The sequence below is a fragment of the Pithys albifrons genome, chromosome 6, assembly GCF_047495875.1.
Source record: "Pithys albifrons albifrons isolate INPA30051 chromosome 6, PitAlb_v1, whole genome shotgun sequence".
Taxonomy (NCBI): Eukaryota; Metazoa; Chordata; class Aves; order Passeriformes; family Thamnophilidae; genus Pithys; species Pithys albifrons.
This window is the reverse complement of record NC_092463.1, coordinates 34,532,088-34,559,063: the sequence shown is the minus strand read 5'-3', so window position 1 is coordinate 34,559,063 and position 26,976 is coordinate 34,532,088. Positions and strand designations below refer to the sequence as shown.

Here is a 26,976-nt window from a genome sequence, read left to right as displayed (position 1 = left end):
ACCTACTTTGGTAATTATGCAGAAGTTCACTAATTTGAGAAAATCACTTAAAAGATCCTTCAGGGGAAAGGGAAAAATAAAGGCAAATACCGTTATTCTCATTCCCAAAATACTAGGTAAAGAATCATACTGAAATAGCAAGATAGGTATGTTGCAAAGGAGATTACCCACAACGGAAAGCCAAATTCTGCACTGGAAAGTGTCCCATATTTGAAAGGCCAGAGATCTACAAGCATATGCATATCTCAGCTCAGATATTTAATAAATATTGTCTCAGCTGCATGTTTATGTATTTTTATTAAAGATCAAATTGCTTGTATTTCCTTCTCTTTCTTCTGCATTATAGCATTAAAGCAGGACAACATACCACACAACAGCATAAACAAACAGCATCACCAGATACTTAAGGGTCTTTAGCTCCTAAATAGACTAAAGCATAAATACAAACTGACGTCAAGCATTTGGGATTACCATTTAAAAATTACTATTTTCTGTGACACTAATGAAGGCCATTCCTATCAGAAAATCCAGTGGCTACAAAAGGGGGATTAAGCTATCCAGACACCAAGTAAGGAGTCAAGGAAATGCTCTGCATGTCTTAGAATAAAAAACCTGCCAGTTTGCTTTACACCTGTGATAAGTGCCAAATGCAGAGAATACAGAAGAGCTTCTTCCAATTTGTTCAGCTCTTGAAGATTTGGGAATGCAGACATCACCAAGAGTCCTCGCTCTGCCACCGTTATCAGCAGCACATGTATCACCCCTCTACTCATCACAGTCCTTGTATGGTGGAAGCCATAGCTCCTGGCTGTGCACTGGAGCTGCACAGCACACCTCATGCAATGGAGTGTCTAGTTCCGTGATGCCAGTGACGTGCTCCAGAGCTGTAACAAGTCACCTGCCATATTTGGTCTCCAGGGTCTCAATTAAGTAGCTGAAACTTTAAACAAGTAAGATCTCAAGTAAGATCATAAGCACTGATGAAGCTTATATATATAGCCTATATATATAGCTTTTACATAGCTTTCTCTTTTTAAGCATGGAATTAAGAGTATATTTTATAAGGCAAAATGCATTCCTGAGTAAGCGTTTGTACTAATTCAGGTGCTGAAGTGGTGTAGCCAAATGGCAGCACAGCCTGAGGGCCAAGGTATTCTGCTTCTCAGCATGATTAACTTAGCAGGATGTAGCACAGCACACTGTATGGCTTTTAGTACCTATACTGGCTTAATGAGCATTAGCTTGCATATCTCTAGGTAATGTATTTTTCCACAAAGTTTTAAATTGGGAATTGCCTAAAGAGAGAGAGGACTAGAGATCTTAAACATTCCTTCTAGTTCAGAGTAAGTTCAAGCAATCACACACTTTGGGGGAAGCAGACAACATTTGCATTGCTGCAGGTAGTGACGATCTCAGTGGGAAAGCACAACTGTGTATTTGAGGAAGTGGTGCCTCTGGACACAAACTAACCAGTGCATTGCCCAGCCCCTCTGCAGGACTTCCATCAAAACTGCATGTTTTCCTTTGGTGTCTGTGCTAGCTGCCCAGGGCTGGGCAGCAGGTACTGGGTACACCACTTGCTTCTGTAACTTTCCTCTCGTTCACAAAACAGTGAACCAGGTGGCCAAATCCTTGATAGAGCATCCTAGAAATAAACCATTTCACATACTACAGATTCACTGTCAGGCCTGTGGAAGACTGGGTAGTGATGAGTTTGAAGCCCAGAGCCCTGCAGCTCTTAAAATCAATGTTTCCCTGCCCAAGCGAAGAAAGACCTGTGTCAGCTTAAAACCTTGAGTGCTGCCAAGGTCGCCTAGTAGCAGCGGAACTTGCTCTGTTTCCTGGGGCAGGAGATAGAAGGGAAAGTCCCTTCCCCAGTGGCTGGCTCAGGACACTCCAAGGGACCTAAGGGAAGACAGAGTCAAGTGAAGGCCATTTGCCAAAGAAGGACAACGCTTATCTTCTCACCAGCTCTGTCAGCCGACCTAGTCATTAGGTGCCAAAGCAGCTGGGTGAGGTGACACACTAAGAGCTTCTGGCTTAGCAAGGGGCTGCACCAGAAGAGAAAGTTTCTTCTACAACAGGGGATGGACCGCAAAGGGATTTGGTAGATGTTGGTGTGCAGGAAGGAAGGGGAAGAGAGTAGTCTCACCTTCAGATGCAGTTTGCAGGCAGAAGGACTGGAGGAAAAGAACTCAAGTCTGCAAACCTCGCCCTTGAATACAGGGCATGTTACATGCATTCAGAGCCTAAGATAAACTGAAATAGAAAAACATTTGGTTTCAGTTCAGGTCTTCGTGGTGGCTCATGTTTTATTTACAGAAAGGCAGAAGTTTCCATGAGTAAAGAAATCCCCTTTCTTTCTGTGCAGGTTTTAGAAAACCAGTCAGTCAGCAGAGCAATGCTACTGAAGTCAAGACTTTAGTCAGCTGCTTCCTAATTCTCAAAGCTGCTAAAGCCCTCCAGTCTTTTTTTACCTTTTATAGTCACAGGACTAGTCAAGCAAAACCTTGATTGGATTATTCTGCTTTAATTACAAAATGCACTCAGACCAAAGGCGCAATAGTACCTGGTACATATGTACACACTTCTCTCAATTATAACACCAAAGACCAAAATGGCATCTGGTTCTGCTGTAGATAAAACATTTCCTTGGATCCTTGGAGCATGAACAGACATCACAATAATGCTTGAACTGCCTCTTGTGTGCAGGACACCAGACTCTGTATTTATTTATCACATATTTTGAGATCCTTTAGGGTGGACCATACAAGAGATAACCAAGAGAACAGACATAAACCTGGAACCTTGGGGTAATTGAAATCCATATCCCACCACCCCCTGGAAAAGAAAGGCAGAGATGGGTCACTCTCTCTTTGCTGCACTTAGGACCAAGTAGATAAATCACAGGGGTTTTTTTATTGCTGGTGAACTCAAAACAGGCAACTTTAATCTACTGAGGAAGATACACATACAACAAATGTTAGGCCTTGTGCGTTTTTTTCTTCGTAACATAAATGTCTCTTCAACTTCAGTCCAGCTCCTGAGCTCTCAGTGAGCTGCCGCCGAGATCCTGGTAACGTGCTCTGGGCACTTCCGCAAGATGTTTTAAGAAGTATCACATGTATTAAAAAGGGAGATTTTTCAGAAAAGACAAAGCTCTGACTGCAACCATATTGTTCAGAATGGAGAAGTCTGGCTAATCCTTCTGCATTAGGTATGTGGTATTATACATAATTAATTGATTTAAGAATTTGCCGGGTCTTTTTCTGTTTCTGGTGTGCAAGCTGCAAGTAAAGTGCACTTCTGGGTATAAATTACCACTCTATGAAGATGCAATAGCTGGGTGGTACATGTCAGACATCAGTGGAAAGCAGACAAAACAGCTGTTACAATGACACAGGCAATAATGATAATGCAGTAGATACTAGATGCTGCTGGGAAACCACTCCATGGTTCGAGCATCTAATTATTACACCACTGAGCAAAACCAGATTCATTTAGGTGGGACCTTCTAAAGTACAGACAATAACAGACACGTGACTGTTACTGTGCACCAGGTTAGCTCTGCAGAGAGCCACTCCTTCAAACCACATTGCTAACTCCTTTTAATCTTTCTAAAGAGTGTTCTAACAGCTAAGGAGAAAACAGGGATCCTCAGGATGTTTCTGTGAAGCTGAGGGGTTTACATTATGTGGAGGTGCTGAAGGAGGAAGCACAACACCACACCACACCAAGGCTATGCTATGAGAGGACAACCCAGCTTTAGACATTGTGTTTGATGACCTTGACAGAACCAGGGCCAAAAGGGTGAGATTCCACTCTCATCTGCATCTTGTTCTGCTCCAGCCAGTGCAGCTCATCTACATTATTCCATGCATAAATCTCTTTTTTTAACTGAATGTACGGTGTCAGGTGACTATTTTGCCTGGACCTCTATGCCTGAGACCAACAACTCTGATAAACTACATACTGTTCCTCTTATTTAATAATACTGGCATCACAGCATCAAAACAACTATCTGTTCAGTGCTTGTTCTCTTTTCATTTAATGAACTATAAAAAGGAAACTTTAAATACCCACCTAAGTATTCTCGGTGCTTCAGGAGACATTGCATACCCAGGGCAGATTTGATTAACTCCTTACACTACCATTTTCATGTGTCCATTGCCAGCAATGGATGCCATGTGAGAAAGGGGAGGGGAGAAATAAAATAACTGCTCTCTGTGTGACACAAAAAGGGATTAACACTGCCTTCATAAGAGCAGAACCATGAAACAACTCATCTCACAGGGTGAGCAGTGCTTTTCCTCTCAGAAATGGCTGCCCCAGGGCAAGAAGCAGATTCACAGCTGAACACCGGCTAATAGAGACAAGGGACCTACACAGCAATAGCCCAACTACTTCCAAAACAAGAGTGGAATCCTACAACACTTTTGCTTGTCAAGCCAGACTGATCCCTGGTACAGCTCTGCTGACTATGGTGGAAGAACACAAAAAATTAATCTGGCCCTCCAGGGCAACTACAGCAAACCTTCCCCATAACCCAGGTCAAGAGTGACACATCTGACAGCTGGAATCTCCATGTTTGTCACTAACTTCAAAGGCCAAGACTTGCCAGAGTGAACTGCAAACTTTTGGCTGCCATTATCTAAAACCTTCCCTGTATCACAACTGTCCTTGTACTCCATAAGTGTTCCCAATAGGTTAAATTTCAAACTGTCCCTGGTACAGGTAGTTCTACAGTGAAGCCACAGCACTCCCTCTTGCACCACCTCTCTTCTGCTGCTCTAACTCAAAGTCTCATTCAGGCAGAGCATGAAGAATTAGGTGCTCTTCAGAGAAGGGTTTTCTGCCTTTTTTTTTTTTTTTGGTCTTTTTTTTGTAATAAATATATTAGGCAGCATGGTATATCTCTTGCTGCCTCAAATTATTGTCATAGCAATATGGCTGTCATTACTTAAAGCAGAATTTGGGAAATAAAAAGCAAATCCACTTGATACACTGAGGAAAACCCTAGGCAGAAATGAGCCAAGATCTCCCAGTGCTGAAGGAACATGAGAGCCAATGCCAGAGGACCAAATCCTGGATATCATGTTAGCCACACAAAGGTTTTGACCTTCAAATACAATGGGCTGCAGCCAGACTAAGTCGTCGACATTACCAGAAACAGAGGAATCCCTGGAAAGAAAGGCAGAAAACTCCTGTGGCCTGTATGGTCTACAAGGTTTGCAAGGATGAGATGGGAGCTGAAATGTGAAGCAGATCCTCAGGTAAGGTCTGCTTTTGGGGGGACAGAGGAGATGGGAAGACTTGCACTACTTCTTGCGCCTTTTGCCAAGATTCAGATTGCACAGATTATGGTAAAACTCACTTGGCAAAAAAGACCTTCATTAAAAAAAAAGAAAAAAGAAAAAATTTCTATTGAGTATCAGGACTGAGATTTCAAAAAGTACAAGATCTGTATAAATTCAGCAAGATGTCCAGCACCAGATTATTTTGTGGTGCAAAAAAGAACCTGGGGAGAGGCCAATGGAACCTGGCGAGGGGAATACCATCTACCTCCCCAGCAGACTGCCAGTCTTAGGTTCTTCTCAACAGCAGATGGATTTTCCTTGTTCCTGCAGCATCTCAGGTCCCACAGGAGGTATTGGTTGCAAGCAAGCACCTGAATATTGCCTAATGGAGTAAGCCAATCACTAAACTCAGCTGGCGTGTCCATGCCCATCCACTGCTTAGGTGTTTTCCTTTTTGGATGCATTTCCGATGTACCATTTCTTTTTCTTCTTTCTCCATGTTAAAGTGTAAGCAAAAGGACTGCTTTCTTCTGTAATAAGTTAAAATCAGAAATGACCTAACTAACAAGTAACTGATATTGGTCCTTGGAGCCCAAAGAATAAAATCCATAGAAAATCTACTGGTTCCACTTTTTCTGGTATATCCCATGCACACCCCCATTAGGAAAATGGGGTTTATGAACTTATCATACAGCAAGGAGCAGTACCTCGGAGCCAGAGCTGACAGTCCGTGTTAGAAGTCTGGGCTCCCCCAGATTTCTAAGTGTGGTTCTAAGTCACCGTTCAATCAGTCTTCACATGGCCATTGGCCAAGGCAACAGGGACAGTGGGGGCCCCCGGCTCAGCAGTCTCATCGAATCGTAAGCGCAGGGTGTTTCTGATCACCAGCTGCTCCATGATGAAAGAAGCGCAAAACCATGGGATGGCATACTCCAGGGTGATCAGGCCCATGAAGTCAAAATCAAACTGGGAATAGTCCCATGGGCAGGCATTGAACTGGCGCAGGATGAGGCCAGTGGTGAACTCCCAGAGGTATGTCCAAAGTGTGTAAATGAAGCAGCGCACTAAAATGTTACACTTGTCTTTGAGATATAGATACATCTTCTCCACAATAAGGATGGAGGTGCCATAGATGAAGAGTGCCCACACACTGGTAACACCTGGGAACTTCCAGTTGAAGTTGACCACAAACTCCCAGGCAGCTGTGAACATCACCTCACAGAAATAGCCATGGATGGCATAGAGGTACCATCGGGAGAAAGCAGTCAGAGGTTCTGCCGCAGCCATTCTTCTGCACTCACCCCAGCAGCACTCTGAAATGAAGAGGGAGAGAGATGAGTTAATGAGGATGTCATCCTTATTCCCCAGATGGCAACACACAAACTCGTAACACCCACAAAGGATAAATATGAGAAAGAAGTGACATTTAAATCATCCCATTTTTACCACCGCACGTTCTAAGCCCTGGAGAAAGTTGGCACATTATGGGACTCCATGACTTGGAATGGGCCTGAACAACGTAAACTGCTCTGCCTGAGAAACAGGATGCCACTGGTATTGCACTGGTGATAAGGTGGGAGCTGACAGGTACGGAGGCTTTGCCCGGAGTGAGGCTGCCAAAGAATGTACTGGTTGTCAGTCAGTAGATAAACAGAGTCATGTCACAAGGAGGACACACCACCTGCTTGCTCTTTTCAAGAAACAGCGCTGTCCCTTGCTTTTTGGATTCTATTATGGAATAATTAGATGAACACTACACTTAACACCTGGACCTTTCCACCTATCATCTAGAGTCTCTATACCCAAAATGTTTGCTGTAGTAAAAAACCTGGAACTTTGATGGGAACTACAGCAAGGGAACTGGAGAAGAAATTTTCAGAGATTTTACCCTTTCAGACACCACACCTTGCACCCATTATTCAGCTGAACTTCTAATTTGTCTGTTGAAGAATTCATGCATTGTATGGCTAGCATATGGAAAATAATTTTCTGATTGTGTCAGACTGCCTGATAGCAAGTCAAAAAGCACAAGAGAGCCATTGAAATGCATTCAGATTTGACTTTAGCACAGCAAAACACAAAAGAGAAGAAAAAAAGGAACAGCTGAGCCAGAAAGAAGTAGTAATGATAAACAGGAAATGAGAACAAACTCTGATTGTTTACATGGGAAGAAACTTGTTGAAGAGGTTTTGAAAAGACACAGTTTGCTTATCACTGAACTGATTCAGCACAATTAGTTTTACTTTTTGTAGAGATTTACAAGTCTGCCATGCTACAGTCACTGACACACACTGATTATAAGCATTACTTTACTGAAGCCTTACAGATTTATACCACTGAGTGAATTTGACCTCTTTCATTCTTTGAAACTTGCTTTTTCAAGTTGAGTTTCTCATGACTGTTTATCAGGCACTATTTAACTTTGCTCTGCACTTGTCGGTTCTGTGGCATAATGGGCTAGGAAAGGACTTCACTGACTTCTTTTTAATTAATGTCCAGAGATGAAAATTATTGTCAAGATTTTACCAAGCTGTCAAGGGATTGTATGATTTTCCTCGCTTTCTAACTTTTTTTACTTGTGGTTCTCAGTCCTTGCACTACCCTCTACAGCTTTACCTGAAATGTATTTGAACTGTTAGCTGGGAGCATCCACGGCATGCAGCACTGTCTATAAGGTGTTCCTTATAATTCTGAAAATCTACTCACAAAGTTGGATCAAATGCACAGAAGGTCCTTCGCTCAGTCCCTCCCTTCCTACTCCAAGGATCATCTCACCAATAATTTCTGTTGCCTTACAGCTCCCTACAAAAGGTAAAGACACACTGAAATGTAGTCAACAATCCACATCTGGTTCAACCCCACACTATTTCCTCTGTGCAATGAAGATTTCTCTTTCCTAGTTCTACACCACATACTTAATAAAAATCTATTTATTCTCTGTTTCTTTTTTACTCTTTGAAAAGTATCTAGTCACTATACTGCAAGTCTAGTAACTGAGTCTAGGTTGGGACATCTTCAATACAATTTAACCCATTGAAAAGACCACTGCTGACTTCTTTTGAGTCCCACAGCTTTCACCACAACTGCAGAGACAAATGTCAGTGCACTGGCACTGTCTCAATATTTACTTTCTCTACTGTGACGTGTTCAGTTGGCCTAGTCTTGAGGGAAACTTCCTCCTTACAATATACTTGAAAGAGCCCTCACAGGCTTCCCGCTGATTAACAGTATCCCAAGAAAGGGCAGGTGCTAAACTGTGGTAGTCCAAACATAAACTGGTTCCACTCTTCTAGGCACTAATCAAATCCACAAATCACAGTTCTTCCTGTAAAATACTTCATCCAAAATAAAACAAAAAGTACATACACTAAGACAGAAGGGAATGAAGGATACTCTTAGGGGCGCTACCACAAACCACAGCACATCACTGCACAAGCTGGGGACTGTACAGTTTAATGGTTACAAGTCACTCGAGCATTTACAAAACAATTAAAACTGCAGCTTTTCCCAAGCATCTTATTTCTCAGTCACATCAAATTGTTTGGTGTCTGGAAGGCAATACTCAAGATCTCAAGAGGGACATAAAGAAGAAAAGTGTAGCTCATTGAGCAGCAATTCATGATAAAAGCATCAAGCTGAAAAGTAGTTGTGCAACATTAGTGGGAGACGTATCCAAACAGAAGGCCAAGACTGGATTCAGTAAGAAATGCAGATTTGTGAAAAGCCTCAAGTAGATAACTGAACTTGGTAATGCAACAAGACTTTTAATGGAATGACAGTAACACTGACCAAAAGGCTCTGAACATATGATAGCTGTTCAGTCTCCTGAGGAAAACAAATTACATTTGTCACTGAGGTACTTACAGTGGGATGGACAATGGGTTCCTGGAAACCAGACACTCAGCTTCCACCTACACAATTGTCTCAGCAGAGAGCAAACAAGTAGTGGAGACTGCACATGAATGACCATGCTTGCACTGAAGCTGCTCACACTGCACTCTTTCGGGGAAAACAGGGAGATTCTAAATTCAAAGTTTTAAAAATTATTTTCATAATCAGAAAATCATATTTTAAACAGCTAAAGTAGAAGTAGATCCTCTACCTTGCTGATAGAAGAAAAAAGGCAAGTCTCTGGAAACCACACAGGGGCTGTCACCGAGGAACATGCAGTCCCTTTCCCCAGTTGCCCTGCCTGTGTGGATAACTCTGCTGGCAATGAAGGGGCAAAGAGTCCCCTCCACCTACAGAAAGCAAGCACAAGCCTCATAGGGGAAAGTATATGAAGGACTGAGTTTATCTACAGAAATCTGGTTCAGAAGGTGAAGTTGCAGAGTGCCTCCTCTGCAGCTTGCTGGCAACAAAAAGCTGGGAGGAGTGTCTGATCCCTCAGAGTGCTGTGCTGCCCTTCAAAAGGACCTTGACAGGTTGGAAAGATGGGCAGAGAAGAATCATTTGAAATTCAACAAAGGCAAATGCAGGGTCCTGCACCTGAAGAAGAATAACCCCATGCAAGCACAAGAAGCAGCAAGCAGAAACTGATGCACAGAAGTTCCACCTGAGAGAGAACTACTTTACTGTTTCAGTGACTATGCACAGGAACAGATTGCCCAGAGAGGTTGTAAAGTCTCTCTCACTGGAGATACTCAACATATGTAAAGTGTACTTAGAGCACTTTACTCAGTTCTGTGTAAAGTGCTCTAATATGACCCTCCTTGAGCATGGAGGTTGGATCAGATGACCCACTATGGTCCCTTCCAACCTTGCGTGTTCTGTGATTCTGTGATCAGGGCAGCAGTTTGACTTATGGCTGTAAGAAAATAATACTGTAACAGCATCAAGATAACACTTTCATGTTTTAGAATTTCAGCTCTGAAGTGGATATTAATAATTCCCTAGGTTGAGGTAAGATACAGATAAGCCTGATGCACTAGGCTGAGCAAGGAGAAAGGACTTACATCCCAGACTGGCCCTCACCACATGCAAGACCCTTCTGTGCAAGGGAAGCACTTCCATACTCACATTCAGTTTTGCAGGGGATGCAGCCCAGGTAGGCAAGAGGGAAGTGACTGGAAAATGGACTGATGGTTGACCCAGACATAATGGCACATTTGTCTCACACAAGCACTGCAGTGGAGACATCTGTGGATGTTGTATTCATGCCTGATTAAGTTCCTGATCACTGTCTAGCTTATTTTTTTCTGAAGTTGTCCTTTGCAGTGGCTTTCTGCCCATTTCCCTACCAAGCCAAACTGCTTAAAAAGAGTCTCTCACAGATTGTCTTTATTTTCTCTAATCCAGTAGAATTATTTAGACTCACAGCTTCTGGATGGGTGTAATGAGTCCTCATCAAGAAACGCTGAATTAACTCTGAAGTACTAATAAAAGAAAAACACAAATAACAAACTCCATGAGGCAGGTCCCCTGCTTAGTGGTGTCCTGAGGCTGTACAAGTTCTATCAGCTACTTGATCCGCTGCAGGTGAACTTGAACTACTGCTGGAAGTTCCTTACTTGCAGTGCCCAGTTATTTCTGCAACTTAAAAAATTAGGGCACAGTATTATTTTATGAATTAGTATTTGAAGTATTTACTAATATTTAGTTCTATAACATGCATGTTCATATTTCTAAGACATGCCTTGCATACATCTATAATCCTATTTACATGTCATAATTACTTTTAAATTTGAAAGAGTAACTGCAAGGGAGGCACATTTGTAGGAGGATACTCCAGTCTTTCCAAACGACAGGACTATGTGCAGCAGATAACACTGAAGTAAAGGGCACCTCCCAGTCCCTGCCCATAAGCTCTACATCTTGTATTCTCCTGCCTCAGAACCTTATTACCCAAACAGCACTTATGTGAAAGTAAGCGTTCTTCATTACTTTTTAATTACTTTCTTTGGCACATCATTGTAGCTACTGTGTTCTTCCTTAAGACTGGGAGAATCAGATGCGTATCTGCGTTACTGCTTTAGCAAAGATTACAGTAGATACAAGGATGTGTTGGTGAAAATTGACATGTATTTTTGGGCAATACCTTTGTAAAGGTAATTCTTATTTTGCATTTTCCTTGTGAGTAAATACCAAACAAGCATGCTTTTGCAACCATGGACAATATGCAATGAATATGCTGCAAATCTGGCTTAAACATTTTCATAGAAGATCTCACTCGAGCCCTTAGGAGTAAAGATTTACAGAACACTAGATGTGTACAGAACACTAAGTGCTAGATTTGGCCTCAAGACATTAGTTCATCAGTGTTTAAAGATTTATAAAGTCTTAACTGTACTTATGTGCTGAAGTCATAACTCTGAGGAGATATTCATCCTTCAGGTAACTGAGAGCCTCAATTAACTGTGGCTCAGAAAATAGAATTTCAACTGTACTGAAGTGTGGAATAGTTCCAGCAGATCAATTAATCAAGCCCTGCAATGAAGCTAAAAGCATCCTACAGATGTCTCCAAATACAGACTCTCAGTGCTTTCAGGATGGATCTGGAGCCTGAGATTTTGGTCAGTTCTGAATGTACTAGTCATCTGGTTTTGCTGCTTCTCTGGACTCTACCTCCATCAGGATGCACACTGTTTCCCTTCCACATATTGTGGGTAAGAAGACACACTTTATTTCTTGTCTGCATTTTCCCCTCATTTTTGTCTCTAGCTTCTTTCCCATAGAAGGCACATAATTTCCTTGCCTTGTCTTGTTTCCTTGTTCCTTTGCCCAGTTCACTCTACCTGCTGGCAGCCTCTGATCCTTGTCTACCTTTCAAATCTGTTCCAAAGAGACCTGGGATACAGTAAAAAAGAATGACGGCAAAAGGAGATTAAATGAATCCAATTACCAGCCTAAGCCAAAGGGATGGGGAAGTGCAGTTCTTACCGGTAATGCCTGTGTGGCGGCTGCCCGGAAGGCACCATTTCACAATGGGAAGGAGAAAGGCAGGGTTTTCTTGGGAGGGAGTGTAGAGCGGGGGGCTTTTCAGAGAACAAAGAGAAAACATGATGACATTGTTTGTTTAAAGAATGGATTTCTGACTAATATGATCTCATGAATGGCAGTAGAAGTGCAGAAAGTGAGGAATTCCCATGCCGTGCCATTTCCTATTTGGAAAAGCTGTCCTGAGTCCCCAGCATTTGCTGACACAACAGTTCTAAAACAAACAAGTGTCCAGCAAGGGCCCAAGTGCCGCCAAAGTGGCTCCAGCACAAAACAGAGACTGAAACCAGGACTCTGTTGTAGGAGCAGGAAGAGCTTCCAATTAACACTGTGGAAGAGGGGGTCAGTATTACGGAAGGTCTGTCCCCATGAAGATAGCATGTCCAGAAGAACCTTTCTCAGCCATCCTCCAGTTTTGGGTGCTCAGTTGCTGTATTCACCATTATCTTAACCTGGACAGTTAGACAGGTTGACTTCATTTTCTGCAGTGACAACAGAACTGAGTTCCTAGAACCCATCTTTCAAAAGGTGACACATGTTCACACACTGTGACTTCAGGCCTAGGTCTGAGCACTCATAGTTCCCTAATGGGCAACCACCTGACTGGTAAACTGCGAGCTGGGCCCCTTCATTTCAAACTGTGCTTTAAAGACAGTAGCAATCAAAATTCATTTTAGAAAGCTTAAGCGTAACACATGGTTGCTGACTGAAGAAAATTTGATATTCAAGGAACATAACACACATCATGGCCAACCAGGAAAAAGCAACCCAAAACAGAGTGATGAATGGGGAGAGAGAATTTATCCTGAAACACACTAAAAGTGTACAAGAGTTTGCCATAGCCAATATACTTCCCACTGTCACTACAGAGCCAACAGACATCAAGAAAAGATAACACTATGGTCAAGACATTATGTGTCACCCATCTTATGTGGTTTCTTAAAACTTTTTGAAAATTTAGACAATTTATGAAAAAGTGTTTTTTTTTTTCTTCTAGCAAATGCCCTCATCTTCTTTACAAAGCAAAATGAAAAGCAAATAAACCAGTCTACTTCAAGACTACAATAATAAATTGATTTGACAACTCACAGAGGTCAGTACCAGCCCAGCTTAGCCCAGCTCTTCTGAACAAACTGCAGAAATAAACCAGAATACCAAGTCAATGTTTTCAGGCCTAGGTCCTACACAGCAAACATACTCCCACCACTGCGTTGGGTACTTCCGTTGCTATTAACATCTTTGCAAAAGAAGGCTTGCATTTTTAGCGCTGTTATTTCCTCAAGGTATCAGGAAGCTTAGCATTCAGGTTACAACCACAGACACCATCTTCATGGTTTATGTACACCTGTCATTTTGCTCTTTTGTAAACCTGAAGCATCAGATCCACCATAAACCTCTAATGTTCAGCTGCGTATGACTCCCCTTCGAGTCAGAATCATTCATCTGATTATGTGCTGTGTGCCCCGAGAAGGAAGCGCAAGAGCTTTCCTACAGGAGAACGTGACTGAAACCAAGTCTTCTGAAAGGTGGCAAGTTGAACACTCACAAGTTCTTTAAAAAAAAGGCCATAAACATTTGTACCCCACACAGAACTGGGATTTGCCAGGCTATCTCTCCCTGATGTTCAAGAAAGCCTCTTATCTCTTCAGACATTGATTTCTTACCTCAGCATTGGTCCATAAGCTTTTACTGCTGTGTCCTACAGGTCCCTCCTTTTCTAATCTGTCAGCTTATGAAGGCAATGTCTCAGGAGTGTTTCCCAGTGCTGTTCTTCCAGCTGTAACATGTGGTCCCAGCTGCAGTTTCATGCACTCCAGCTCATGAACCAGGTTGCTGGGTCATAAGGATGCCCCACATCTACTCTGAGCTGATGTTACCTTGGTTCTTTTTGAACTCTTTCAGAGCTCCTTACTGCCTCTTTCCCAGATCACAGAACTGAACTGTTCTCTGATGCTCTAGTTTGGACTGGACCACAGATAGCTGCTTTAATGAAGACAAATCAAACTGTTACGTCTACATAATTTTAATTCTATCTACAGATGTATAGATTAATATAAAGATATACAGACACCTTTATACATTGTCCTTATTGATTCAGTGATTTGCCCTCTCTTCCCCTCTACCTGAAATTTTTTCCTGTAATTGCTTCTTTTGTGTTCATTTTTATGCTGAGGTGACCTTTTACAAACATTATGAACACTACCGTTGGATTTAGTTTCCTACCTTCAGCCTGCCAATTATGTATCACAGCTTTACAGAGCATGCTCAATTTCAGCCTTTACAGAGCCCCTCTGAAAGCAGATCCATTTAATATTATGTTTATAACCATCTTCCACATTTCCTGTTGTCACTGCAGTGTGTTCAAATAACCATGTCCTACTAAACAATCTCAACAAAGAACCCAACAGATTAATTGCTCTAATACAGGAAAGCATTTTCAAAACTTATCTGTATTTATGAGTCACCATAAGTGTAAGACTTTGCTTTTCTTAAGACAGGAAAGTCTGTATGTATGTGCACAGAGTTGCTTCAGATTATTTTAAATGCCTGAAGTCCAGGAATTTACCTTTCATAGTATAGCAAGCCCAGATCATCAAACAAACCAGTATCAATCACAGCTTGGGACTGCTTTATAGATCTGTCAGTTTATGTATGAGACCCTATTCACAATCACTCCTTTTCTCAGATCCAGTCTACACATTCAGCCTTCTAAAAGATTCTAAATCTAAACCATCTCTTGTGAGTAACAACTAACATGCATCTGCTTCAGGACTCGTGGAATTTAACTGCATCATGTTAATACCACCTACCTGCTAAACACCTGAAAAGGAATTAAGCTTCCACCTTAGAAAAGAAAATCCTTGAGAACTGCTAACTCTAATCCTAAACTCAGCAAGGATCTAAAAATACCACTCATCTCTCCACTCAACTGTCAGTCTGCACAGAAGACATTTACCACTCTCAGCTACAGAAAGATGCCACAGTTGCAAAAGGTCAAAGCAGAGTGATAAAAGGAGACTTGAATTTGAGTCCACACACACAGCTACTGCAGTAGAAGACAGAGCAATTTTCTTGCTTGAGTCTTTAAATTACCACCATATTTGTGTTGGCTTCTCTAGGACCCAGTGAGCCAAAGAACAGAAAAATAGGAAAAGCTGGCAAGAGTTAATTTGGGAAAAGCCTTGCAAGAACCTTGCCTTGAGAACAGAAGATGGGGTTAAAAGAAGTAGGAAAGAAAGACCCTGGAGTATTTGTAGAATAGAGGGAAACACAGGAATGGACAAGTAAAACTGTAAGTGTATTAGCAGTGGAAGCCTTGTAGGGAGCAGATGTCATGGAGGTAAACTCATCACAGTTTCCTAATCATTAACATCACCTATGCAGATAATAATGAAAATCCATAGATTTACAGCAAGATAAAATCTGGATACATATTCCATCTTTCTTCTGGCTACAAACCCCAATTTAATAGACTCCTTCAAGTCAGCCTGGCTAGGAACTTTACAGGGTTGGGAAACAGTCCAGAAAAGGGAGGCTACTTTCCCCTCATTGTTAAGATGACAGCAATTGCTGGGAAGAGGCAGCACTCAGGTATGAACAAGAGTTCTAAAATCAGAAGAGATGGGCAAGGCTCATAAAAAGTCTCTCTGTGGCCAAACGGGGCAACCAACTTTGGAAAGTTACATCAGAGCAGATCAGCCACATCATCTTCCTGCACCAGCGCTTGTAGAATCAGTGTGACTGAAGAAAACAATCAAGTTTTGCTCAGTGGCCAAGTTAACCTGGCAGTACAGATCCATGCATGGCTTAGTAGAAACATGGTCTGAGAGACTAGCTTGGAACCTGAGCTGCTAGAATATAGAAAAATGGGAAGGGGAAGAAAAGATGATGGGATATGGAGCAAAAGGCTGCTGTGGGATAAAAACAATCTTGAGAGCACTGGGAGAAATGACTCATGACTGCATACGCTGTCAGACCACTGACAATAAAACATCCCAAGGTAAATCAAGACTGCTTCTCTGTAGATGAGTCCACAGAGTCATCCTGACTTTGCTTAGGAGACTACATTAATAACAGCTTCTCTTGATGCAAGACAAAATTTTAGTTTTACTAAAGTAAATTCTACTCTGCTTTGCAAAATTACCCTGTGCTTCTTTAGTTCAGCACTCCCTTCTGCCCCAAACCAAGCAGCTGCTGCATGCAGAGGAGGAAGTGAGAGCATATAGCCTGACTATCTGCACTGACCAGTTCTGCCCTTCTGAAAAGGGGAAGACAACTATATTAAAGCCTGTCTCGGCTACGCTGGCACTGCAGTGGGGCACAGCTAACATTTGACTACCACCTTGACAAATGACCAGCAGCAGGAATAGCTCTTGGATATCATCTCCAGCAGTCTTGGCCCTGGGCTAGCAGCACACAGCACTCTCTGGGGGCTACAAATGTCTCTGTCTGTCCCAAATGGTAACACTATTAATTTAATTGAACATCCAGCTTTTCTACAGTAGAATTTAAGACAACTGAATTCCTTGGATCTTCAGGTATGTCAGGATACTTCACAGTAAAGACATATATTCCCTTAATATTACCAGCAGAAGAAGTGGCCAGGTGTCTGCAAATGAAGGTATCACAGGTACCATGTACAAACACTCATGGAAAGACAGACTGTGCCTCAAAGAACATGTCATGCCATGCCATCTTTCTTATTTGCTGCTGCTGAAGTAAAAGGCAGAAAACAGATTCACATTTATTCTGTTTTACAGGCTTCAAAAATGAAAATGTTTCAAACCACACAGAGCTATTTTCTCATACATATTCATTTACTTCCCAATGATGGACAAAACATCCTCATAATCCAAACACAGGGACTAATTGGCCAAGATCTTATTGGCCACCTCAGAATGCACAAAGTTCATGTTCTTACTATCAGAGCTTCTCTATCCTTTGCGAAAGCACTGACATCCCTCTGGACAGTCCAGACAGTACCCTTCCCCAGCCCTGAATTTCCCTTACAAAACTATTTGTGATGGTCATACAGAGACCTTAGGAATATGTGGAGACACAGGTGTGAAGACAGAGGAGTTGGTCACGCAGTGTCTCCATCCAGCTGGGGCTGTGATGTGCACAATTTTTCCCCAGTGTTGGGCTCCACAAGAAAATGCTTCCGCCAGGAATAATTAGGTACTGCAGACCCAGACTATGTTTTCAGTAACTTTGATCTTACTGCTTTGGTCAGATCAGAGGCAGAAACATGATACTCAACTTCAAACAGTTTCAAGCCCAAAGATGTCCTGAGTATCTGTAACTTACTGCTCCTCTTCCACCTCCCTTGCAGTATCAGTCGACTCAGCAAAATGTATTACCTCTCCTTAGAAAACCACATTGCACTTATCTTTGAAGAAACAGGAGTATTGAGCTAAACAGACTTTACCTGGTTCCCAGAAGAGACTTATTTTTGAAGTCTCATGGCAGCCTAGTAGCTGAATGCTATGAAACATGGGACACTCTCAGCTGAAACACTGAAAGAGATGCTGCCTTCCAGGCTATGTGCTACAAAGTCATTTACACCAGATGGGAACATCAGAGGAAGTGGTAAGACCACAATGTCCCAAGCATGAGGTTCAGTTCGTTCTTAACACCTCCTGTACTTTGTTTCTCTTTTTGTCAAATGCAAAGCTTACAAAAATTTGTCACCTTTTCAGAGGAAGCTTATTGCACCTTGCATCTGGTTGGAAGGACTCAGTTTCCCCATGGGGCCCGGCAATCACAATGAGAAAGAAAAACAACAATGACTGTTGCCATCCTCTGCAGCACCGAGGCAAAGCTGCCATCCTGGAGTCTCATCCAAAGGCAGTAGAGGCCTTTTAATGGATGGTCAATTCAGCTGGCTTCCTTTCACTGAACTGTAACCTAAGACTTTACCCAGCTACCATGTAATTGTCCTTTTGCATTCTGACAGAGGGGACAAGAATCACAGAATCTCAGAATTGTTTTGCTTGGAAGGGACCCCAAAGATCATTCAGTTCCAACTCACCCACCATGGGCAGGGACATCTTCCACTAGATTAGGTTTCTCAGGGCCCCATCCAACCTGGCCTTGAACACTTCCAGGGATGGAGCATCCACAGCTTCTCTGGGCAACCTGTTCCAGTGCCTCAACACCCTCACAAGGAAAGAACTTCTTTCTAATATCCAATATAAACCTACTTTCTTTTAGTTTAAAGCCATTATTCCTTGGCCAGTCACTACAAGCCCTTGTAAAAAATGCCCTCTCCAGCTCTCTTTAGCCCCCTTTAGGTACTGAAAGGTGCTCTAAGGTTTCCTTCTCAGACCCTTCTCTTCTCCAGGCTCAACAACCCCAGCTCTCTCAGCCTGTCTTTACAGGAGAGGTGCTGCAGCTCTTGGATCATCTTCATGGTGCTCCTCTGAACTCATTCCAACAGGTCCATGTCCTTCCTGTACCAAGGACCCTAAGCTGGATGTGCTACTCCAGGTGGGGTCTCACAAGGGTAGAATATAGCACTGGTCCAAATATCGACCTCTGAGGGACACCACTTGTTCCTTGAAGTCCATGGGGACTGAGCCATTGACCACTACCCTCTGGATGTGACCATCCAAACAATTTCTTATGCACCAAAAAGTCCACCCATCAAATCCAGGTCTCTCCAATTTATAGAAGGATGCTGGGGGGACCATGTCAAAGGCTTTCCAGAAGTCCAGATAAATGACATCTATGGCCCAATATATTGAGATATGCTCTAAACAACTGGTTGCTATTTTAGGAGGCACAGTTGTTAGTAAAGCAGTGAGGAGGCAATCCCTCCTCTGAGCAGACACTGAGCTCTCACTGGCTGAAATGCAACTCTGACAGTGACTTGTTTGTTGAGATTCAGCCTCCAGTGATCTGCCTTATACTACTAATGGAATATGATATCATTCTAACAAGTTAATTATTTGTATGACATGGTTGGAATAGCTTTTGAATTTCATATAAACATTTTATGCACACACGCACATGTGAAGGTCCAAATAAATTCATGGATCTCAGGCACTTAACAAAGGTACCTTCAATACAAGCTTTGTCGCTCTGGAGGCTCCCATGTGTAGTTACTCAATCCTGTGAAGGTAGCTAGAGATGGGCACATCTTGAAGACAGAAGTGGAGTTTGAGCATTTCTGATGCTACCTTTCCAGTACCTACTTAGGGTGCTTAAAGCACTCTACACTACAACACTGATTTATTCACCTTGGTGAAATACTTGAGGTTACACAGGGTAATTTCAGGTCTTATCAAACAAGATTTTTTCCTTTATCTTGCTTTCCTTCAGCGCAGTTATAAGTACCTCATGCCTCTGGGCAAAATGCCAGTTGACAAGAGATGCCAGTTCTCATCTGTGTGTTGGGAACTGTCTTGTGATGAGACTAGAAAAAAATTCCTCAGTTATAAGTAAAATGGCTTGATACTGCTCACACTGGCCACCAAAAAATAACCCTTTCCAAAAACCTCAAGCTCTAAATTTTTTCAAACCATCTTTAAAATCTGCTCAACAAACAGAGCATCAGTTGACCCACACCAAGTGGAACCAAGGAGGCACGATAGAAGCCAGGACTCAGATGGAGAAGCAAAAACCTTCCTAATTCAGTGCCAATGTAGATACATGGATGGGGTTGTTGAACAGCTGTGCTACCTGATGAGGCAGTATGTGAACTGAAGCAAGTCTTGCGAGCTATGCTGGCCCTAAGAGAGACACAAAAGGCCAAACAGGGCAGTGCACTAACACAGGACTGACAAAACCTCTGCTTTATTACTAAGTTTGCTATGATCTGCAACATGACCTTGAACAAGACATTCCTCCTCTCTGTGCTTCTGGCTGCCATCCGGATAATTAGACTAAACTATTTGGTGTGAGGGCTGCATCTAATTATAGATAAGTTTGGCAAGTAGCACAATTGGTTATCGATACTGACAAAAGTCGTCAAGCAAAACTGAAATACAAAGAGCAACTGTGGCCAATCATCTGCAGAAGCACAAAACTGAGGAGTCAAAAAGGCTGCATGACTAGGCAGCTCTCAGCACCAGTCTCATTTGTTCAGTCATCTGTGTCACAAGGATTCCCAAGTTTACCAAAGTGTTTCTTTTCAGTGTTTCTCCTTCTTTCCTGAAGGAGCGTCTCTAAGTCAGATGCAAGAATTTTTATTTAACAGCATATTCAATAAGCTTCTCTGTACAGCACTTAAGAGGGAGTAATTAAAGGAAATATTTCCGCAGTAGAGCTTCTCATTAGCAACCTAATTAGCCCTCTGAAAATAATTAACATTCCTTTCTATAAAGGGAACAGATGACCCATTACATCCATTAGACAAGCAAAACAAATGCTGAAGGTAAGGGAGATTTGTTCAGGGAGACAGCAAGAGAAGCATCCAGCAGCAGTACCAGTAAAATGGAAGAAGACAAGGCACAAATGACTGTGACCCACAAACACTGGACTATGCAAGCAGGTATGCAGGACTAGCATGTGCCTGTCTGATGTCTGCATCCAGCATTCACATGGAGCATTTTCCTTCTTCTACCTCTAGGACCCACTAGTAATCTCATCACTAAGATGCTGAAAAATTCCACCTTCAACTTGTTTTGAAAGGCAGAATTAAGGGCTCTTAAATTCAGCCATTCACAGTCTCAAACAGCTCTCTCCATATGCAAAAATTCCACAAGGGTCATGAATTTTGACTATGAAAACACGCTCAAAATGCCCATTAAAACAAACCATGATTTAATGTTGGGGGACAGAAAGAAGTGAGGTGATGGCTAAGAACAGCATGAAATACACCTCCACAGGTTTCACAGAGTGGTGGTCTCATCAGTTAGTGTGCCCTGAAAGAGTTAGGCATTTGTTTCCTGATCAGTGCTTGTTTGAAATCAGTGTGGGTGCAGAGTCACAGGCATCAGTGTTGTGGGATGTGTGTGAAAGTACAGATGAGAGAGGAGAAAGTAAAGGTTAACATATCACTGCCTGGTGCAGCGAGAACTGTGGTGTCAATACAGTTTGATGCACTGTTTCAGATAAAGAAGAAATAAGCTGTGCTTCTCAACATTCGAATATTCAGATAACATAGCAAACATAACAAATCATGAACATGCAGTTGCATTTTCAGGCATTTCTGTGTTTGATGTATATTGACATTTCCCTGGCAGGAAAGTTGAACACTCATAGCCGCCAAGTGTGATTGCAGTGAGGGCAAAGCTCAGTTGTACAAAAGCTTCCATAGTTACATCACTATGGAAACCACAAATCCATTGCCTGCTATGTTTGTCTGTTTCTTTCACTGACTGAAAACAAAATAAAAACGTATGCTTCCAGTTTATCACCTTCTCATTTTTATCAAGACCACAGGACGACAAACATGTTTTACCTGCTTCAGAGGCAATCCTTTAGTCCTTGACAGCCCTCTTTGTGAAACCTATCCAGCCTCTCAACCCAGGTGGGCAGTCTGCCCCTCAGGAGGCTTTCACTTCTTCAAACTCAGTATGAGATTTTATCTGAGCCTCCCCACCTTCTCTCAGCTTCTGGGCCAGGATAACTCCAAAGGTGACTCACTCTAGGGTAAATCCAGCTAGCTGACAAAACAAGAAGCTGAAAACTCTTCTGAACACACCTTACAGTGTCTTATTTTGACTACAGTTACATTCCCTTCCTTTCCACAAAGCTCTTTAAGAACATTTGAAGTGCTCTCAAATGGAGTAGAGCACATTACAGCACAGCAGTAAATGCCCAGGTTACATTTTTGCTTTAAGAAGCCCATCGCTTCTACAGCTGTTGCTACTTACAGGGAGCTTTTCCTGCACTAAAAATCTGAATACCTCTCAGCAAAAGCCTAATAGCCAAGAGTGACTCTGAAAGATCCTGAAGGAAAATGGGGGGAAAATGCTTAAAAATATGCAATATCACATGCATGGTGCAGCCTGGGTATGTGAAACAGCTGAAGGAATCTTCATACCAATCACTAGAAAGGAAAAAACAAAGAAATAGTTAAAACTCCTCTGCATCTAAGTATGTGCATTTTATTCTCTGAACAAACCTTCACCAACACTTTCTTTCACACTGGGCACCTCTTACCTGAGCTCAGAGCAGTGCATTGAAGAGTTGGAGAAGAATTTAGTCTCTGCAGCTTCGTAAGTCCTTCTGTGCCTCTCAAATTCAGCTGCCAACTGGCAACCATTACATAGACAAATGCCCACTACTAAATGAGTTGAGAAAAACTACATGTTTCACAGGTGTTCCCAAACAGACATAAATATACTCCTCTCCACTAAAGCACTCTACATGGAGATTAAAATCCTGCCTGTGCTCAGGGAATTTTTAGCAGAGGACACTTTGGCTTCTCAGGAAGACAGAGCTAGGAACAAACTGACATAGTATTAAGTTCTCTTAGAAAAACCAAAGCAATACGACAGAAAAGACACAGCCCTCCCACCTCCCTTTTGCAAAATGGGCCAGAGCAGCTAGTGCTCCATCTTGGTCCTAACTCATCACTCCCACCTGACAGACAATTCCAGGCTGGCATTACCAGACGTATCCCAGATTCACTGGTGCTACAAGAATTCCTACCAACAGCATATGGGATGACCAAAGGTTACTTCTGTGTCCTTAAGGATGTCTCAACAATGCCCAAGCCAGTTTCATGAAGCACAAGGTGAAAAGAGTGGTGATCCCAGCCTGCAGGGTCATGCCCTCACAGCTTTGGAAGCCAATCTGTCTGCATCAGCAGCAGACAGCATCTTGAACAGTGTGAGTGGATGGAACATACAGGAGGCATTGGAAGAATGAATAATTCATAGTCTTGTTCTGCTGCCAATGGATCTGTTTTCTTGTGCCCATACGGCGCTCAGGTTTTGTTTCAACAGTAATAGGAGACTTCTGCACTTCCTTTGATGGTTCTTGAGGGCAGGCGAGAAGCAGCATTTGCTCTACTCACAGCAATAGTACATACACCAGAGCAGTTGCCAGACACAGCTTTATTCAGATATACTCATGGCTGCATCACTGACCAAACAGGTGGACTCACACAAGCTCAGTCCATCACCAGCAGCCTTCTTGGGAAGCTGCTGACATTTGCTTTGTCATAACCTTGCAGTATTGGTCTGGACTTTACTGCTCAATAGATGACACTTAATTACCAACTGAAGCCCTGTATTGAGCTATACAGTGGGCAGCAAAATCACAGCAGGAGCTCGAGGCAGCAGCTGACCCTGTTTATCCACACCCTTACCACTGCCACAATTAAGTCTACTGCTTTTCTTCAGCAGATGACTGGATCTGCTCCCCAGTCTCAGAGAGAGACACAGGTCTATCAGCAAGAATACCCACAAGTGAAACAACAGAATACCCCAACACAGGATCTCCTGGGCACTACCATAAGAGGCAGTAATGAGACACCTGATATAGGACAGGCTAAGGGAAGAAGGTGCTGTATGTATCTGAATTTTATACACGTAGCACCTATATATTTAAAGAAAGTTCACAGTTAGAGATAAGTACTGTGCACAAGCTACCCATGAAACCTTATCCACAATAGGGAAAACAATACGGCAGCCTGAACCCCTTCATCCTGTATCAGAGTATGCTTAACATCCTGCGAGGGAACCACACCACATACTGCAGACACACAGAGCACACAGAAAATGCTGCAGGGTCTGCAGATTGTCCTTCTCGTCTCACAATGTCCAGCCCATTTACCAGAATCAATATAAAGTTTTGCTCTGGGATATAAATCACCCGTCCAATTTGATAGCATTTTACATCCACTCTGTGCAAGCATAACAGACTGCCACAGCATACAAGAAAGTGGCAAGATGAGACTAAAAAGATTAGTAGAGTAACACTGGTGAATCAGGTGTAGAGACTGCACTGCTTGTTAGGGCCAGGAATAGATTCCTCATCATCCGACTCACACCTGTGCTTTTACTGGAGAAAATAACCCTCCATTCTTTACCTACTGCTCTGGTTTAGCTTAGGGATACTGCTCCACTGTCCTGATTTTTTAGCTGCCTAAAGCTATCAGACTGTGAGGTTTTAAAGAGACAATAACACTGAAAAGTTTGGCAGTATAAACTACAAGCAATCAGAATGATGTGAAATTAAGGGTGATGCCTGTAAACGGTGATCTTACACCTCCAGAAAACAACTTGTAAATGAATGGAAATAACTTCACAGTCTACATACTTAAATTTCAAAGGTCCCATCTACAATTCAGTCAGCTCTGTACTCAGAGAACTGCTCTGTTCTTCTGGTCTACAAGTGCAGTCCAACCAATTTTACCTTTCCCGTCTTACCTTTTCTGCAAAGTGATCCTGGAGCTCTCCCACTTTTTTGGTCAGCTCCTGTTTCACAGCATCCACAGGTAGACTAGGCTGCCTTCGGCAAGTCTCCAAGTCGTTTCAGATGCCAGTTGTTTTCAGACCAGGTGTGTGCGACCAACAGCTAATACACCAACCAGACAGCCTTCCTAAACCAAAGAAGTACAGTTTAATCTTAATGTATCACAATGCAAAAGAGCCTTTAAACACTGAAAGAGCTATGTGCATGGACAGCCTAGCTCCAGTACATTGGGCCCTAGAAGACCTGACTGCTCCAGAGCCCTCAGAAGAGTGCCTGTACCTGCCCTTTGCCCAGGGCAGATCCCTGAGAGCTGCCTCTCCTCTGGTGAGGCTGAGTCTTTCTACTCTTCACTGTCCTTCTGGATCCCAGCCACAGCAAACACACAGAGCAACTTTACTGGAGTCATTGACCAAAGGTTCACTGCTATCATGCCAGCCAAGGGCTCAGTTAACCCTTGAAGGATCTACCAAAAATTGCTTTATCTCTATTTCCCCAACCAACCCCCAATTTTTAAAGTAAGTCTCACTGTTTATTCATTTTCACCTCCATCCTCGCTCTCCTAACACTGCCTCTGTATCTCACACACCTCCTCTCCTCCACACTTCTCCAATCATAACACTTCTCTCTCCCCGACTCCAGGACAGAGAGTGGCATTCATGTAAGCAGTCCCTTGCCACTGCCACCCACCACCCCAGCCTGTTCCTGCGGGCACTGGCACTGACTCTTGCCCCACTCCAGTGATCTGACTGCCTTGCACCTTCATGCTGGGCTCAGGCAACATAGCTGCACGATCCACGCAGGCAGAGCCCACGAGCTTGGGCTCTCCTTCCCTTCAAGTGCTGACATTTAGATGCCGCACTCCCGATTCTCACAGAAGTCATGCCTCGAGGTGCCAACTTCAATACACGAGTATCGAACACCTTACTTGCGTCAGCCTCACAAATCATACAATCCAAGGGCTTGGATTGTATCCAAGCATTTTTCTGGATTAATTGCATATGAAGAAGTTAAAGCAAGGACACTTTATGTCAGACTGTGTAACAAATGAGCTCTTCACACTATCTTAATGAATCTCAGAGTTTTTGAGCACCAAAGTCCAAGAGGAATTCAAGAGAAATGTTTTCTTAAAAAACCAACAAAACCAAAGCCAAACCTACACTGTTTTTATTGACATGACACTGTACTACAAAAACACTCCAATTAAAAATGCAGATTAAATAACTAATCCTCCCCAAAAAACCTTCCCACCAAGATTAACAGAGCAATGAACAGCATGAAATCACTAAATAAATCAATGTAACATGGGCATTACAGAGAGACATTTAGCACTTTTTGCCTATGCACTGAGGTTTTCATCTACTTTGGAGTCTGTCTTATCATGAGAATTAGTTCCTATTTTAAGACATATTTGTAAATCAAACTGGGAAATAGTTTGCTTGTTATCTAGCTTTGGTAGAAGTTGTTGTCAGGTTGATGTTCCTAAAAACTATTTGCATGTTACTGGTTTTCATTATAAGCATTTTGGATAGAGGTTTCTGCTGAACTATTTATCAGATACACAAACAAAATTTTAAAAAGCATTTCCCTAGAATCACAAGAACACTGAGAATTCTCTTTACACAGATATATTTGTCTATGATTTAATATATAAAACACTGAGGAACAAAATCATACAAAATAAGCAAGTCCAACACACTCCCAACTCCTTCAACACAGAAATGCAAACAATACAAAAGGTTTCAGGCCAATCCAGCTTTAGGACAACCCGGTCCCACTCACCCTGGCCCTGGCACTCAAGCCATCCATGGAGCTTCATCTGGAACAAGACCAAGGAACTCATCAGCCACCTGAATGCTACCCCCACGCTCCCCTAATGCCTGTTAGTTCTCAGCTGTATCACCTCCCAGGTTTGGCTTACAGCACACCAGTTAGCAGGAAGAAGTTCCTTTTTCCCAAAATATTTAATTTCTATGAACTCAAAGTGCTGAATAAACCATACTTTTAGCTACACATATATCTGCACTTGAAAGAAAATATTCATTGAAGAAAATCTTCATTAGCAAAGACTACGTCGCAACACATATGAACAGAGCAGTAGAGCTGAAGAGAAAGGTTCAACCTTAAAGCTCACATGATTAATACAAAGCTTAAGCTATTCAGAAATAGAGATTGGATTTTCCCTTTGTATATAAATGAACTTTCTGTGTAAAAATACTAATGATTAAAAATGTGTATAATAGGGGAAAAAAGAAAGAAAAACCCAACAGCAGTAGCATGACCATTCAATTGCATATACAAAAATAGTTAAAATCTAAAATCTCCAGCTTCCCAAAACAGCACGTGCCCATGCTCTGAGTGTTCCTCTGACACA

The 26,976-nt window shown here is 42.4% G+C and overlaps 1 protein-coding gene across 9 annotated transcripts in view; it reads right to left on the bottom strand.

Moving 5' to 3' along the window:
- Nucleotides 1–278: 278 nt before the first annotated feature.
- The window catches only part of TMEM229B (transmembrane protein 229B), a 37,216-nt gene continuing 10,518 nt past the window's right edge, over nucleotides 279–26,976 (bottom strand). For 5 of the 9 annotated variants that reach the window (XM_071558145.1, XM_071558140.1, XM_071558146.1 and 2 more), the window contains exons 2-3: nucleotides 24,560–24,732; nucleotides 279–6,610 (exon numbers count right to left, since the gene is read on the bottom strand). In XM_071558145.1, coding sequence (XP_071414246.1) covers nucleotides 6,081–6,584 — 504 coding nt within the window. In that variant the 5' untranslated portion in view covers nucleotides 6,585–6,610; nucleotides 24,560–24,732 and the 3' untranslated portion in view covers nucleotides 279–6,080. Of the gene's footprint in view, nucleotides 6,611–24,559; nucleotides 24,733–24,831; nucleotides 24,854–24,884; nucleotides 25,053–26,976 lie in introns of those variants that run through there. The other 4 variants (XM_071558142.1, XM_071558144.1, XM_071558148.1 and 1 more) reach the window with 4 other exon arrangements.